Source organism: Heloderma suspectum, chromosome 4, assembly GCF_057233095.1.
Source record: "Heloderma suspectum isolate Gila_16-S chromosome 4, 16-S_ref, whole genome shotgun sequence".
Lineage (NCBI taxonomy): Eukaryota > Metazoa > Chordata > Lepidosauria > Squamata > Helodermatidae > Heloderma > Heloderma suspectum.
The window spans coordinates 38,556,275-38,574,446 of record NC_139461.1 but is presented as its reverse complement, the minus strand read 5'-3'; the positions used below and the strand labels follow the sequence as shown (position 1 = coordinate 38,574,446).

The 18,172-nt window shown below is 45.0% G+C and overlaps 1 protein-coding gene across 1 annotated transcript in view; it reads left to right on the top strand.

Annotated features, from left to right (window-relative positions):
- Window positions 1-377: 377 nt before the first annotated feature.
- Window positions 378-18,172, top strand: part of FZD6 (frizzled class receptor 6) — a 37,002-nt gene continuing 19,207 nt past the window's right edge. The window contains exons 1-2 of the mRNA XM_084848968.1: window positions 378-490; window positions 2,072-2,452. Coding sequence (XP_084705094.1) covers window positions 2,273-2,452 — 180 coding nt within the window. The 5' untranslated portion in view covers window positions 378-490; window positions 2,072-2,272. The remainder of the gene's footprint in view (window positions 491-2,071; window positions 2,453-18,172) is intronic.

The following is an 18,172-nucleotide window of genomic DNA, read 5'->3' as shown; positions in this document are numbered from 1 at the left end:
TGTTTAAACTGCTCGCCCACCTAGAACAAAACAAAGCAAACGCCCCGCAAGTAGAAAAGCAGCACAGCAAGAAGGAACGGTCCTGATCGCGCCCTCTCCCTGCGCAGCTAACTTCCCACTTGCAGAGAGTTAGTTGTTCTATTATTATTTTTTGATAGATGCGCGCGAATTAAAAACGTGACCCCCCCTCCCTCCGCCTGAAATCGAAGATCCGTCTCACTCCGCCCCTTGCCGGGTGTGCAGACCCAGCCTTACGTCGGGTGCTTTTGGGCGCCGCCGGGACCGGGGACAGGAGAGGCGGGAAGGGGTCCGGGCGCGGCAGCGCCGCCCCTTCGCCGATCTTCCAAATATCGCGCGACTCGCCGTCCCCCGCTCCCGCTCGCGCGGGGAGGAAGGCCGCGCCGCGTTGCGGAAGGGAGCGGCCGTTGTCGCCCCGAGGCCAGGCCAGGCCAGGCCAGGCGTGGCGGCCCCGCTCCGCCGGGCGGCTCAGGTGAGGGGTCGGGGCTTCGCGTCCCGCCGAGCCCCTCGCAGGCCCTTCGCTGCCGGTCGGCGCGGGCGCTTGGCGGTTTGCTCGGGGCAGCGGCGGGAGAGAGGCGCGACACGGGCGCTTTCTCCTCTTCCCCTGGGAGGGGCTAGTGGGGAAAACGGGGTCCTGGGCGGTGAGTTCGCTGCCCGTCCTCGGAGCTCTTCGCAGCTCGCCCCCGTCAATCCCAGACGTGTAGGACGGCGACTCCAGGTATCCCCCCAGCCGTCGGGAAGGCGCCGGCTTGTGGAAGGCTGGCTGGGGATGCTAGAAATTATAGCCCAGCACGTCTGGAGCGTCCTAGGTTGGGGGAAGCTGGCTGGGGGATGCTAGGAGTTGTAGTCCAACACATTTGGGAGGCACCTTGCTGGGGAAGGCTGCCATAGGACTTATTCCCGAGCGTGAGCGTGTTGGGGATAGTGGCGGTGAGGAGGATGTTTGAGAAACCTAACCAGCTTTTCTGTTTGTCTTTGCATTTCTTTTAAACACACACACACACACACACACTGCACCGTGCCATTTAGGCGACTGCAAGGATGTGCGTTTTGAAGAGTTTGCTGCCAGCTCTTGTTAGGCAGGCAGACCCCCACTTGGGCCATTGTCTCTGAAGGAAGGGCTGCAGTTGGGAATCTGGTCCCAGTAGAAGAGGGTGGAGGGAGTCATAGTAGCTGCAAGGCTAGAATGGCACCTGGCTCCAAACACACCAGTCAAGGGAGGGAACGAGTTGAGTGCCTCTTGGTTCATCGCGGAAAGTGAGATTTTGATGCCTGCTGAGTTGACAGCTTAATTGGTGCAGGCATCTTTGTTCTTGTTTATCTGACTGGTGAGGGAAGAAGTGCAGAGGTCTTTGATAAGGGAAATAATGCAAACAGTTCTTTGTAAAATTTGTTGGAAGCTATAAATTTAGGTACCGTATTAAGGGTCTGATGTAAATTTATATTTTTGACAATGGTTTCACAGATCAAAGAAGGCTAAATCCCATGCTCAGAAATTATGACTGGCCTACATTATGAAAGCTGCGGTGTGCCTTTCGAGTTTTGAAGGTGTTTTTTGAGAACTTTAGCCTGTGGGTTTAGTTATTGGGAACAACTAGTATGTCTTTGTGGCTGCAGTCCGAAACACACTTGCTTGGGAGTATGCTTTTCTGAACGTAGTGGGACTTATGAGTAAAGCATGTGTAGGCTTGTGCTTTATATGACAGTAACTGATTCTTAGTTGAGCTACCCTGGCTGTCATTGCTGTCAATAACTTACCCAGGTGTCTTTTGCCTCAAGGAAATGTGGAGTGATGAGTCTAATTTATTTCTTAAGGCACGATCCTATGTATGTTTAGACAGAAAAAGTCCTACAATTCCCAGCATGCCCCACCCAGCATGGCTGTCTGGAGGGATGCTGGAAGTTCCAGGACTTTTTTCTATCTAAATGTGCATAGGATTGTGCCTTTAAAGCATTTCTAAACTTCTATTTTTCCCTTTCTATTTAATCTCTTTGAAATATTCGGAAGCACCCATCAGCTGGTATCAGCTAACTAATTTTTGTTCCTTTACAGTTTGCAAATGAAGTTTAACTTTCACGTAGTCAAGAGCACAGATTAGAATATGAAGAGAAACAAGAAATTCAGTCTTGGCATTTTGTTTTGCTGTGTCTGAGGGATTAAACAAGGAAGATGTGTTTACTTTCTGTGTGAACCAAATAACCTGTTGGGGAAGCAGATCATGACTATGTGTTGAAGCCTGAAATATCTGGGAAGATGGGGGTCTTTGCACTTCTTCTGACTTGGAGTTTAATCTTAAACTTGACACATGGGCACAGCTTATTCACATGTGAACCCATTAATATCCCAAGATGTTCTGGAATGGCCTATAACATGACATTTTTCCCCAATGTGATGGGGCATTATGATCAGGATGCTGCAGCTCTCCACATGGAGGTGAGTTATTCTCTTATTTCGCTGCCACAAATGTTGATGAGCAATTTTTCTGTTATGCATACAGCTAGGTGATTTTGACAGTACAAAGAGTTCTGAGCAAGACATGATACAATATTAAATGTCATAAGGAAAGCACCAAGCACTTTGAAACAAGGTTAGAAATAACTATCAGCACCTCCTGGCCAAGACATAGATGGTGAAGTGAAGAAGATAGTATGGACCAGATTCTAGAGTTTGTTCTTGTATTGTTTGAGCCAACACCAGCATTGGCTTCTGCACCAAGGTATATTAAAAACTGTAAAGTGTTAGTCATCTGAGCTTCCTTGTTGTTTATGGCAGGTGGCCTCTTGCTGCATCCCTTCAGGCCTCTGACATCTGCATGGAGTTGGCATAAAAACTTCATTGCTGCCTATAAAATTCTGAAGTGTGAGCTGTATCTCTTTCCACACACCCTAACTGGGTATGAAAGCAGAGGCGTAGCTGGTACTCTCATTTTGCATGGCAAACACAATTTATGTAAAGGGAAGCATTAAGGTGTCTTGAAGCTGATTCTTGTATACTCATTAAAACTAAAGACAAATACTAGAGTCACAGAATTGTCTGTAGTGTGGTTAAGTAAATGACCTGCCTGTAAATTGGGACTGTCACTTGATTAAAGACATTTTAGCTGATTGATCTTGTGAGTTTGATTAAATGCATACATTATTTCTAAAGAAAAAAGACACTGTCTTTTTAGATGATGCACACAGCAGGCATTATCATAGAAGAATTTTTTCTTCTTTGCTGTCACACAGAGGGAATACCTTTTAAGGCAGTGCTTGTTACCTACCGTGCTTATGGCTAGCTGTAGTAAAAATGAATTACAAGTTTAAAAGAAATATGTGGACAGATTAATCAACTAAAAAGGGTTTCTGATTAAAGTGCATGTTACTTGTTTAATCTAATCAATTCACCATCTCTGTTGCTTGCTTGTCCTTGCTCACCTGCATTCTCCCTCTGGGTGGGGCAGCAGTGGTGAGTATTTATTTTGTTTCTGTACTGCCCAATAGCCAAAGCTCAGCAAGCCCAAACCTCCTCACTACACAGCTCAGTGAGAGAGGATGAGCGAGAAGCAGCAGCTGCTGGATCTTTCTCTTGGCAGGAAGGATTGAACAAGTGAGGATTGCTGTTACCTCTGATTGCTCACTTACCCTCTCCCTCTGGAATGCTCTGCTTGCTTGCTTTAGGTGGTGGAGCAGGAAGGATTGGGTCCAGCAAGACTGTCCAGAGGGAAGGAGCAAGCGGTCAGCACTTCTCCCTGCTCACTCACCCTCTCTCAATGGGTGGTATGGTGTGGAAGATTTAGGCAGGATGAGATGGATGGTTCTTTTATGACATCTATCTGCACTGCACCGGGAAATGCACCTGGAGAGAAGGGTGAGGAAGTGGACAGATAGCTACTTACAATTTCCCTCTGGGTACCACCATGGGCCCACTTCTTCCTGCCAGGGTGCTCAGAGAGGGTGAGCAAGAGAGGAGATGGGAGCAGCTGCTGCTGCCTCTTACTTGCATGTGGAAGAGATGATGCTGGGAGGGATTCCAGGGGGCTTTCTGGCAAGGAGGATTCCTCCCCAGCGTGCTCTTTTGCAGCCTCTGCTACTGGGCAAAGGAAGGTAGGAGAGTTTGCTCTTTACTGTTAGCATCTCCTTACCAGCAACAGCTGTTGATCAGCTGCTTTTCTTTCAAAATAAAAATGACAGTGTTAAGCAATGTGTTGTATTCAAGATAATGTGTACTTTGATCCTGAGGAATGGGTTATTGGAAGTACAGTGCTGGCTGGGGTAGAGAAAGGGAGATACTAAAGCTGGCTTCATCCTAGACATAGTATGGTTGACATAAGTTCTTGAAGAAATTCCCTAGGAACCACTGAAACCCTGGACAAAATGATTGGAAGGATCCAATAGGGAAAATGACTTCCCTTCTCCAACATATTAAGATTACCCAGAAACCTTAATATGTCTTCTAACATTTAATGTTTATACATGTACAATTAATAAAAAATTCCCCAGAAGCATTAAATTACCAATCCAAAAATGGTTTTGAACATTCCCATTGTCATCCTTCCCCTTCCACCTTGAAAGAGACATACCAGCTTCCTTCCCTCATCTGCCCTATGGAGTACTTACTCTGGTTTGCATTGGACATATATAGTTCTAGGATATATTCGCTGGAGGTAGTTCAGTGCTTTTTTGTACTTGAAGCTTTTTTTTAGGTTGCATAAAGGAATTTTCCTTTCGCCCTTGTGTAAAGGGGACTTAGGATGGCATCTTTGCAAAAATGCTATTAGTATCTCTTTCCTAATAATTAAAAGTATATGCAAATGTTTTTTTCTTCTTTATATGACAGGAGCTACTTGCGTAGTAAGAATTTGCATTTAAGTACTCATTTTTCTCTTGTAATATAACTGACAAGCCAGGACTTGTAGGAATGGAAAACAAACATTCCATGAATTTGAAGAGGGGCACACTTCTTAAGGTTGCAATTCTAGGTATGCTTACATGGGAGAAAGTCCTACTAAATTTGGCAGGATATGCTTCCAAGTAAATATTCATAGAACTGGGCTGTAAATTTTGTTCCTTGAGATAGAAGAAAAGATGCTCAACTTGTATTGGCTTCCAGTAAAATAAGCTGAACACGCATCTTCCTCTTACGACTTTCAAAACTTTCCAGTATGTATTTTTTGTTAATAAGAGCTAGGGATGTACGAAAGTGACTTACCTTTTCGAAGGGTGACATTCGCGGTGGGGGGAGGCACTCCGTCCCTCCCCCTGAAATTCTGGCCAGGGGGGGAGGTGCTCCATCCCTCCCCCCCGAATCCTGGCCGGCCAGCTCCGCTGTGCAGGGATTCTGCAGAGCCGCCGGCCGGCTCCGCCAGCGGCTGGACATCCGGCTGCTGGCTAGCAGGGACACAAATGGCGGTGGCTGTAGCCGCCAGTGTTTGCGTCCCTGCAGTCAGCCGTGATAGGCTACGTAAATGTTTACGTAGCCTATCACGGCTGAGTAAAACAAAAACAAAAACGCGCGTACGCAAATGGTGGCGCCCATGGGCGCTGCCATTTGCATTCCTTATTTTGGCATTTACGTAGACTAAGACAGCGAAAATAAGGGGAACGCAAATAGCGTAGCGTCTACGCTATTTGTGTTCCCCTTATTTTCGCCATCTTAGTCTACGGAAATATTTACGTAGACTAAGACGTGCTTTGCGTATGCGCGGTTTTTTTTTTTTAAATCAGCTGTGATAGGCTACATAAACATTTACGTAGCCTATCACGGTGTTTTTTAAAAATCTAGCCATGATAGGCTACGTAAATCTTTACGTAGCCTATCACGTGTTTGTTTGTGTTTTTTTTAAACTGGAAATGGCGGCGGCTGGTTGGAAGACTGGCCACCACCGGAGCCGCCGCCGCCAGGAAGATCCGCCCAAGGTAAGTCCCGTCCCACGGGGGGCGGGGGGGTGGCAGACCGTTCCACCACCGATTTCGGGGGGCCGAATGCGCTGGCATTCGGCCTCCCCGAGATCCGTGGCGGAATTCTCTGACATCCCTAATAAGAGCAAATAATGCTATGGAGATCGACCATAGTGTGTCTGCATATAACCATATAACAGATTTAAGCTGCAATCCTATACGCATTTCACTGGGAGTAAGTTCTGTTGAATTTACTTCTTGAGCAGACAGGTATAGGATTGTGCTGTTGATGTACAGGAAGATATCCCAAAAGATCAACAAGAAGTTAACATATGATCTAATCTAGTAAGTCTTTTATCACCTTGTTTTTTGTTTTGTATATACAGTCTCTAAAAACTGGGTTTTAGTAATAGGTATTTCTGTTTCTAGTGTTAAGCAACAGGTGCACTTCTGGATTTTCCTTATGCTCTACAAGTTGGGACCTGCAACGAAATGTGGCAGTGTATCTTAAAGGAGTGCTTCTGCCGAGGACTCCAACCAGCTGGAACAGGAGCTATCACTGAATACTAGGGATGTATGAAAGTGACTTACCTTTTCGCGCATTCTGTTCATGGTAGGGGGGGAGGCGTTCCGTCCCTCCCCCCAGAATCCTCAATGGGGGGGGCGATCCGGTCCCCCCCACCAGAGTCCTTGACAACCGGCTGTGCTCCGCGGCGGCTCTGCGGAGCAGCCGGCCAGGCCAGGGCTGTCTGCATTCGGATTTCCGGCCGCAGAGGGCTCTGGGTAACAACAACCAAAAAAACGCGTACGCAAATGGCGGCGGCTATGGCCGCCGCCATTTGCGTTCCTTATTTTTCGCCGTCTTAGTCTACGTCAATATTTACGTAGACTAAGACGAAGAAAAGAAAGGGGAACGCAAATAGCGTAGTGGGCACTATTTGCGTTCCCCTTTCTTTTCTTTGTCTTAGTCTACGTAAATATTGACATAGACTAAGACGGCGAAAAATAAGGAACACAAATGGCGGCGGCCGTAGCCGCCACCATTTGCATACGCGTTTTTATTTTTTTAAACCCAGACGTGATAGGCTACGCAGCCTATCACATCTGGGGGGGGGAAGACATAGCAGAGTGCAGAGCCGGGGACAAACCGCACCTCCTACGAAGGGGCGGGTGTGGGGAGTTTTCTTGGAACTGACCTTGGAGTGGTGGCTCTGAGCTCGGTTCCCAGAAACTGAAAAATGCTATGGCCATCTAGATGCTCTCTAGAGGCGTAGGATTGCACCCTAAAGGACTTAGATTTGAGACTGGCTGCTAGCCTCAAACATAAACATTCAGTTGCTATATATTGGTGCCAGTGGAGACATCTAGAACAAGGGAAAGGAGAGATATGCTTTTTTCTTCCTTTAATCTCACTCCTAAAACCTCACTATCTAGTGTTCTGACATGGCATGTATCCTCCTGACTGTGCTTGCCTATCCCGGATATTATAAGCTGTTAGGGGCTCCTAAGAGTCCAGTCCCCCGTTCTGTTTTCTTTTTTTTTTCCAGTGTGCACCCCCAACAGTCCATGGCTCATTGCTCTCAAAGTTTTATAGGTCCTGGAAGGCAGTGAACACAGATCCTTGTTGAGTTGTTTTGGGTGGTTAGAATTTTTTTTTAAGCTTTTCATTTGCAAATGAATATACTTCTGCATATCTGGATTTTCTAAAAGTATGCAAATACTGTTGCCTTGTTTTAGGGGTCCCTGTTTTGTTTCCAAACTGATAGGCACAGACCACCCAAATTTGTTACTGGGTCTTGTCTGCCGTGGTTCCATCTCTAATAGCACTGTTCATATGTTTTGGTGTCTGTGGGTAGCAAATGCATGAAGGGTTTCTCTGGAATGCAATGGCTAGCCTGCTTCCTAAACTCTGGGCCAGCCATGCCCCCAGTTGACCGCCATCAGCATGAATCAGAATCCCTCCACAATCAGAAGAGTTTCTGGCACTTGCTCTGCTAGTCAGGGGATGCACAGAAGCAGTTCAGGAGAGGAACAGATCTTGTCAGATGCTTCCTGCAATGGTTGAGCTCCTGTGTTGGTTGAGTTCTGTCTGCATGCATTTGGTCATGCTATGTAGTCGTACATTTGAGCACTCCAACCTGGGATAGTTCATATAATGCTATAATGTCGATTTTCTGTTATGCAGCGCAGATATTCTGGGTGGGTGTAAGTTATATGTACATTAGTCAAATACTAATGCAAGATAAGTTGACAGTACAAGCAGGCTGCGTACACATCTCAATGGGAGGAAAGAGTGATATTGCATCTGTTCTTTCTGGCATTGCTTTGCAAGGTGTATCACAGACTGCAAGCTAAGGGGTGAGGGGTGACGGAAAGATATATTAGCCTTTCGTATCGGGAAAAAAAGCCTCTCTTCACATCTATTCCACAGAATTGCAATTTAGTAGGTTGCTGGACTAGTTGAGTGAAAAATGCTTTGCAAGCTTCTTTATAGCAAAGCTTCTACTTGAAGTAAATGATGAAAGCCAAGTTTTTTTTAAAGCTCTGTCTATGTTTAACGTGCAAGCTTCTTTATAGCAAAGCTTCCACTTGAAGTAAATGATCAAAGCCAAGTTTTTTTTAAAGCTCGGTCTATGTTTAACATGAACATGAAAACCACCGGGAATAGATGTCTCATTATTCACACCTAAGTGGCTATCCCCAGTTACTCATGACTATGTACTTAGTGGTTCTCTCTGACCAAATAAATACATAACTGAATAGTGTTTCTTAATCTTTCTTCTGGGTTAGTAGAGAGAGATATATCTTGCTTGAAAGTTAGCAGTGATTTGCTATTCCATCAGTTTGCTAGGATAGCTGCAAATGCTTATTTATGCATCAAATGAAAATTTATGTCTGCTTAAATAGCTAAATCTTAATTATGGATTGTGGAGATGGAATTATTGTTCTGGCTATGGAAATTGGCTATAGCCTTGTTTGGCTGACCCTTTGTGGGTCTCATCCCTCAGCCGTAGTTCTCAGTCTGTCTGATAGGAATAAGCCACCTCCATTCTAGAGCTGATGAGAAGGCGGAGGTTTCATGGATTTTAAATATATAGCATTGACAGAGCTTCATGAATTAAAATTTGTATATTAAAAAAATAACATAAATTTTTATAAAGGTTGAATGCTATTGTTTTCTTATCCAAGAATGCTAAACAAAACTTCTAAGAGTTAGAGTTTAAATAGGGTTATGATACCACAATTTAGGCAAACTCTGTGATAGTGGGCATAGCTTCATGGATGTAGTGGTGGATAAAGGTTTTATTTTTGAATCACAGGTAAAAATGCAGACGGGCCTTATCCCCCCCCCCCCAAAAAAAACCTACCCAGATTTATGGCATACTGTTGTTAATTTTTACTGAGTTCAAAGTTACCACTTTCATGTTCAGGAAACTGCTCAACATGTAGTACAACTACACTGTACAAGATGCTGGATTGTGGAAAAATGGAGGGAGCAGCTATGTGTTTGCACATCCACAGAATAATTTTGTGCATATATCTGTCAAGTAGTAGAGTAAGTCAGCAGCTGCCTATGACTGTTGCCTTTGGGCAAGTTCCTTCATATAGAAAAGAACGAACCTTATGGCTGGCTGGGGAATGCTGGGAGTTGTAGGACTTTTTTTGTCTGAACAGTGAATAGGATTGCACCGTAAGTCAGATTTCCACTGACATTTGTAGGCAGAGAAGGTTAAAGTATGTTAACTCGCTTCTAAAATGAACTCTGCAGTGCAGGGATGGGGAACGTCTGGCCCTCCAGATGTTGTTGGGATGCAACTCCTATTATCCCTCCCCATTGCCTATGAGGCTAGGCCTAGGGCAACATTCTCTATCCTTTCTGTAGTGACTTGCCCAAAGTCACACAGTCTCATGTCTGAGCAAGGATTTGGACTCTCATAGGAAGCTGTGTCAGACCCACTGGTTTATCTAGTCCAGTATTATTGACACTGACTGGTTAGCACTGAGCTATGGTCCCTCCCCTCTATAAAGAAGCCTACAGCACCTGGTATTCCCAGGCAGTCTTCCATCTAAGTACTAACCAGACCCCGACCCTACTCCTGGCTTTAGGCAGATTGGGTGCTTTCAGGGCAGTTGGCTGTAGGCACACCCTCCATATCCAACACATTGTCCATTCTGGATCTTGGAACCTCACTTAATTACATTTTGAAGTCTGTTCCAAAAGTCTGTATTGTTACAGCATCAGAGTTGCTTAACCAACAGCTTGGTTGGCTAATGTTTTACTTGCTTTTTGAAGCTGAATTGCAAAGCAGAATGATTAGTCTTCTAACCCAAGCTGTGGAGCTTTGAACAGCTAGTTTGAAAGTTGGGTCTCATTTATGTGAGATGATGTATATAAATACGTTTGGAAGAGATCGTGTGTGTGATTGAAAAACTCTTTTAAAAACTTATCTCTTTTTGCGGAGAGTGAACAGCACTGAGTCAGCTTAAAGAGTGCAACTGTGGCTGGACTACAGAAATAGCTATTCCTGGCATTTTTGCCAACTGCTCATTTGTGTTGAAGTGTTTCAGGCATGACTATTTGCAAAATGCATCATGTGAAAATGCAACACAGGGTCAAAATTGGAAGGCTTACATGAATTAGTTTGAGCATTAATGACAAATGTAGGATGGGTGTTTGCCTTGACATCTGCAAACCTATATGTTTGGTAATGTACTTGCTCACAGGTTTTCATGTTTGTATGTGAATCAGATGTTCACAGTTAACAGTACTAACTCCTGGGGACCATGAGCAGGAGGGTGCTGTTGCATTCATGTCCTGTTGTGGGCTTCCCATATGTATCTAGTTGGCTAGTATGCAAACAGAATGCTGGACTAACTAAGATTTCATTCATTTCATTTATATCCCACCTTTTTCCTCCTTAAGGAACGCAAGGCGGCATACATAATTGTCCTGCTCCTCCATTTTATCCTCACAACAACCCTGTGAGGTGGGTTGGGCTGAGAGTCTGTGACTGGCGCAAAGTCACCCAGTGAGCTTCCATGGCCTAGTGGGGACTAGAACCCGGATCTCCCGACTCCCAGTCCAACAGTCTAGCCTCTACACCACACTGGCTCTCAGGCCTTTGGTCTGATCCAGCATAGCTCTCCTTATGTTCCTAATCAGTGTGCAGATCTGCATCTTCTGCTCCTAGGCTCTTCCTTAGTCCTCCAGTCTATGCAAACATGATTTGTCAAACTTGAACGTAGTTTTCAAGTAAACATATTTGCCCAATGTGATAACTTTTTTCCTTATCAACTACTGTGACTAGAACGTAACATACTGTGCTCCAAGAAATCATGCTCTTGTCTCAGACTCAGTAGTTTTGCTGGCAATTATTCCTTAGGTTCAAGCACTACAGGACCCGGTTGCCAGAGTGTAGTTTGGCAGTCGGGGGCATTTCTTGGGCTTGTCCACTCCTCTTCCCTCCCCATTCTTTGTTCTGTTAGTTGTGGTCATTGTTATGTCTGAACTGGCATAACTGCATTTGCCACTAAACCACAGTTGGCTTTTAACTAGAGATTGAAATTGGAAGCACTGAACTAGAAAGGAGTGTGTGAGACCGAAGGAAAGGGCGGGGGGAGCATCCAAGCCTGCAGAATACTCCTGATAGTAAAACCATGGTTTTGTAATTGGATAGTGTGGCATCTGAACTGGACCATTGTCTAGCCTGAAGCAAGCAGTACTTCTGTCCAGCACTTTTTGTGATCTCATTGACATTTGAATAAACCCATTATTCTTCCAGCTGATACCACTTCCATTAAACCCAGAGAAACTACTTTGCAGTTATGAGATCATAATGCAGTTGCATCTGTGAAAATGCAATGTATAAACTTTGAAAGCAGCAATAGTTATAAGATCCTGAACTTTATAACTTGTATGTTGTAATGCAGCTGAGGAGGGGAGGGGGAGAAGGTAGATCTGAATCTACTGGTAGACATGCAGTAGATCAGGAAGGATTTCTGACTCCAGTTGTCAAGCAATAGCAGCACACTGCCCTAAATTATACTACTGAAATGAAGATAGTTTTTAGTAATCAGGAATGGATTTCTGTGTAGAAGAACTATGTGCGCCATTCAGTTCTGGTGCTCAATAAGTGTATGTATTTTTCACCTGGTTCTGCTTAGTGGATCTCAGGGTTCTAATAAAAAACAATGTAAATTCTGTAAGCCTGCCCATCCCTGGTGCGTAGTGGAAGCATGAAGCTCATTAGGTGATCTTGACCAAATTGCTGACTCTGAGCCTAACCTACCCCTCAGGTTCTTGTGGGGATAGTATGACCAAGACAGGTGCGGATTGATCTGTATATGTCACTTTGAGCTTCTTGGAGAAAGGGTGGGATAAACAAAATCTCTTTCACACACACTCAGACTCCATTCATGTTCTGCCCACAGCTCGTTGAGGATGGCTTTTGTTCCTATGACTCATATTAAGGATTTATTTATATACATACTGCCCAGTTGACAAATGCCATAAAAGTGGTTTATGGTCATAAAGCCTCAAGCCAACATAATACAGCTGGTGAAAATACCCTAACATTAAAATATTAAAATTATTAAAGCTACTAAAGAGCCAAAAAAACCCAACAACAACTGACAATAAGGACAGCGCATTAACAATTAAATGCCTGCCTGAAGAGGAAGGCCTTAGTCTGGCATCTGAATGTATATAATGAAGACACCAGGTGGATTTCCCTGAGAAGGGCATTCCAGAGACCGGGGGGGGGGGGGCCTCCCTGAAGGCTCTCTGTCACACCATTGTGGGGTGTAGCACCCAGAGAAGAGCCTCCAAAGATGATCTTAACTGTTGGGCAGGGAGAAAGTACTCCTTCAGGTAGACTGGTCCTAAGCCATTTAAGGCTTTAAAGGTCAGCACTGACACTGAATGAGACCCAGAAAATGACTGGTAACCATTGCAGTTGATGCAGCACTGGAGTAATACATTTCTATCATGTCCAGCTTTTTCTTCTTTCCCCTACTCCCTTTTTTTCTACTTTAACAGTTCTAGAAAACTCAAAAGTTCACTTACTACTTTGACACTTTTGTTGGTCTAAAGAAAGACTGTGGCTAATGGGTTTTTTCTCCCCAATGGACCAAAATGGCTACCTACTACTTTTGCATATCTAGATCTCCAATATTTCCATTTGGTTTACATGTTTCCTTGCATGTGGAAATGGACCATGTCCATGAAAGCTTATGCTTATTAGTCTTTAAGGAGCCACAAGAACCTTAGTTGTTTATATTTCCTTCAGTAAATATAATTCTAGATCTATCTGCTTATGAAGCAGCTTATTGCTTTACTTAAGGATGTCTAAATTCTTGCTCAAACAAGGAAACGATTGGGAGAGAGCAATCCTATGGTCCCTGGGTGAGCGTCCCAGGGACCATAGGATTGTTTGGATTCCCCCTTCTGAAGATGGGACAGTTCTCCAACCTCAGAAGAGGGAATCTGACATCCAACTCCCCCTGTTCCTGCCCCCTCACAGCTGGCATGGAGAGAACCACACTGGCTGCTCTCTGAGGTCAGAAAAACAACCTTGCAGGAGGAAAGGGGGTGTTCTGGTCGGCATAGAGGGGAGGAGACTGGTGAAGCCAGGATACGAGTTATCCTGAGCCTCCTCCAGCCTCCTTGCCTCCTCCTCCAAAGCACCCTCACTAGACAGGTTAAAAAGCCCATCTAGTGAAATCTGCAGGGTGGGATGATAGAGAGGGGAAGAATGCTTTGGGCACCTCTCATGTCCTGCATTGGATGATTGGATGCCTCCAAGTCTGGGAGTTTCTGACCATTGAGGGTGCAATCAATAGGATTGTACCCTAAGTTACCCTTCCCCAACCTGGTGTCCTTCAGATGCTTTGGACTACAACTCTCAGCATTCCAGACAATTGGCCATACTGCCTGTGGCTGATGGGTCCAAAACATCTGGAGGGCACCAGGTTAGGGAAGGCTGCCCTAGGTGAACTTAGTGCAAAGACATATTGGATGTACCATGCCGAGGCAGTTCAGGGTGTATTTAAATACGGCGGCTGTGCCCCTACCTTCCCGACCATCTGCTCCCATCGGTAGTACATGCCCTAGTCTCCTCTCGTTTGTTGTTCAGTCGTTCAGTCGTGTCCGACTCTTCGTGACCCCATGGACCATAGCACGCCAGGCCTTCCTGTCCTGCGCTCTCTCCCGGAGCGTGCTCAAGTTCATATTCATTGCATCCGTGATGCTATCTAGCCATCTCATCCTCTGCCGTCCCCTTCTCCTTTTGCCTTCAGTCTTTCCCAGCATCAGGGTCTTTCCCAGGGAGTTTTCTCTTCGCATTAGGTGGCCAAAATATTGGAGCTTCAGCTTCAGTATCTGTCCTTCCAATGAGCACTCAGGGTTGATTTCCTTTAGGATGGACTGATTTGACCTCCTTGCAGTCCAGGGGACTCGTAAGAGTCTTCTCCAGCACCACAGTTCGAAAGCATCAATTCTTCGGCGCTCAGCCTTCCTTATAGTCCAGCTCTCACAGCCATACATTACTACTGGGAAAACCATAGCTTTGATTAGACGGACCTTTGTCGGCAAGGTGATGTCTCTGCTTCTTATTATGCTGTCTAGGTTGGCCATAGCTTTCCTCCCCAGAAGCAAGCGTCTTTTAATTTCATGGCTACAGTCACCGTCTGCGGTGATCTTGGAGCCCAAGAAAGTAAAATCTGTCACTGCTTCCATTTCTTCCCCTTCTATATGCCAGGAAGTGATGGGGCCAGATGCCATGATCTTAGTTTTTTTAATGTTGAGTTTCAAACCAGCTTTTGCACTCTCCTCTTTCACCCTCAACAAGAGGCTCTTTAGATCCTCTTCGCTTTCTGCCATTAGGGTGGTATCGTCTGCATATCGGAGGTTGTTGATAATTCTCCCAGCAATCTTAATTCCGACCTGTGATTCATCCAACGCGGCATTTCTCATGATGTACTCTGCATATAAGTTAAATAAGCAGGGCGACAATATGCAGCCTTGTCGTACTCCTTTCCCAATTTTGAACCAATCGGTTGTTCCATGTCTGGTTCTTACTGTTGCTTCTTGACCCTCGTACAGGTTTCTCAGGAGACAGGTAAGGTGGTCTGGTACTCCCATCACTTGAAGAATTTGCCACAGTTTGTTGTGATCCACACAATCAAAGGCTTTAGCGTAGTCAATGAAGCAGAAATAAACGTTTTTCTGGAATTCTCTTGCTTTCTCCATGATGCAGCGAATGTTGGCGATTTGATCTCTAGTTCCTCTGCCTCTTCTAAACCCAGCTTGTACTTCCGGTAGTTCTCGGTTTGCATACTGCTGAAGCCTAGCTTGTAGGATTTTGAGCATCACCTTGCTGGCATGTGAAATGAGCGCAATTGTGCGGTAGTTTGAACACTCTTTGGCGTTGCCCTTCTTTGGAATTGGAATGTAAACTGACCTTTTCCAGTCTTGTGGCCACTGTTGAGTGTTCCAGATTTGTTGACATATTGAATGCAGCACTTTAACAGCATCATCTTTTAGGATTTTAAATAGTTCGGCTGGAATACTGTCATCTCCGCTAGCTTTGTTGTTAGTAATGCTTCCTAAGGCCCACTTGACTTCACTCTCGAGGATGTCCAGCTCAAGTTCAGTGACCGCACTATCATGGCTATCAGGGACATTCAGATCTTTCCTGTATAGTTCTTCTGTGTATTCTTGCCACCTCTTCTTAATCTCATCTGCTTCTGTTAGGTCCCTGCCTTCTTTGTCCTTTATCATGCCTGTCTTTGCACAAAACGTTCCCTTGAGATCTCCAATTTTCTTGAAGAGATCTCTAGTCTTTCCCATTCTGTTGTTTTCCTCGATTTCTTTGCATTGTTCATTTAAGAAGGCCTTCTTGTCTCTCCTTGCTATTCTCTGGAACTCTGCGTTCAGTTGGGTATATCTTCCCCTTTCTCCCTTGCTTTTCGCTTCCCTTCTTTCGTGAGCTACTTGTAAAGCCTCATCAGACAGCCACTTTGCTTTCTTGCATTTCTTTTTCTTTGGGATGGATTTCGTTGCTGCCTCCTGAACAATGTTACGGATCTCCGTCCATAGTTCCTCAGGCACTCTGTCTATCAGGTCTAATCCCTGAAATCTATTCCTCACCTCCACTGTATATTCATCAGGGATATGATTTAGGTCATACCTGAACGGTTTAGTGGTTTTCCCGACGTTCTTCAATTTAAGCCGAAATTTTGCAAGAAGCAGCTCATGATCTGAGCCACAGTCAGCTCCAGGTCTTGTTTTTACTGACTGTATGGAGCTTCTCCATCTTTGGCTGCAAAGGACATAATCAATCTGATTTCGATATTGACCATCTGGTGACGTCCATGTGTAGAGTCGCCTCTTGTGCTGTTGGAAAAGAGTGTTTGCTATGATCAGCATGTTCTCTTGGCAAAACTCTATTAGCTTTTGTCCTGCTTCATTTTGTACACCAAGGCCATGCCTGCCTGTTATCCCGGTGATTTCTTGATTTCCTACTTTAGCATTTCAATCCCCTATGATGAAGAGGACATCTTTTTTTGGTGTTAGTTCTAGAAGGTGTTGTAGGTCTTCATAGAACCGATCAACCTCAGCTTCTTCGGCCTCAGTGGTTGGGGCATAGACTTGAATTACTGTGATGTTGAATGGTTTGCCTTGGATTCGTACTGAGATCATTCTATCATTTTTAAGATTGTACCCCAGTACTGCTTTTCCCACCCTTTTGTTGACTATGAGTGCTACTCCATTTCTTCTAAGGGATTCTTGCCCACAATAGTAGATATGATGGTCACCTGAATTAAATTCGCCCATGCCTGTCCATTTGAGTTCGCTGATTCCCAAGATGTCGATGTTCAATCTTGCCATCTCATGTTTGACCACCTCCAGCTTACCTTGATTCATTGATCTGACATTCCAGGTTCCTAAACAATATTGTTCTTTACAGCATCGGATTTTCTTTTCACCACCAGACACATCCACAGCTGAGTGTCCTTTCGGCTTTGGCCCAGCCGCTTCACTCTTTCTGGCGCTACTTGGAAATACCCTCTGCTCTTCCCCAGTAGCATATTGGACACCTTCCGACCTGAGGGGCTCATCTTCCGGCGTCATCTCTTTTAGCCTTGTGATACGTTCCATGGGGTTTTCTTGGCAAGAATACTGGAGTGGGTTGCCATTTCCTTCTCCAGTGGACCACATTTTGTCAGAACTCTCTGCCATGACCTGTCCGTCTTGGGTGGCCCTGCACGGCATAGCTTATGGCTTCACTGAGTTACGCAAGCCCCTTTGCCACAACAAGGCAGTGATCCATGAAGGGGCTCCTCTCGTTTAGTCTACTGTAATGTGCTCTATGTGGGGTTACCCTTGAAGATGGTTTGGAAGTTGCAGCTGGTACAGATCACGGCAGCTCGCCTGATTAAAGGCAGCCACCGGGAAGATCACATTACTCCAGTGCTGAAGGAGTTGCACTGGTTACCACTTGTTTTCCTGGCCAAATTCAAGGTGTTGGTTTTGACCTTTAAAACCCTATATGGTTCCGGCCCAGCCTATCTTAAGGAGCGCCTCCAGCAACACCAGACAGGCCGCTTAACAAGATCAGCCTTGGATGGCCTTCTCTCTGTCCCATCAGCCAGGATAGCTAGACTGGGGAGGATGAGGGAGAGGGCCTTCTCTGTGGTGGCCCCCACTCTGTGGAACTCCCTCCCTAGAGAAATCTGCCATGCCTGCTCTTTAATGAGCTTCCGCCATGCATTAAAAACGTGGTTGTTCAGGCAGGCATTTGGGGTGGGTTAGGGTATTTTTAGAAATATGATGTTTTTAATGTAGAATTGTATTATTTTAAACTGATTTTATTATTGTACATCGCCCTTAATTAAATAATTAAATAAATAAATATCTACACCTGAGGATAGCTGTATGTTGCCCCCTCTTTACCAAGGTGAAGTTGCTGCTTCTCTACCTCCCAAAATAGGTACTATCAAGAAATCGGAACAAAGTTTTAAATTTTCACCATATCTGTTTGCTTATATGGGATATAGTGCTGTGTGTGCTTACTGGCATTATTTGTTTTGTCCCTCTGCTGTTTTCCCCCAGAGCAATAAGTCAAGATTGCATGTTCATTTGAGTGGGGAATATCCCCTGACCCCAAGGGCCTAAATCTTCTTTAAAGTCTTAAAGAAATGTACTTTAATTTCTTGTAGAGAAATAATTTGGGTGGGCATCCCCCCACCCCCACCCCGCGCTAACAATTCA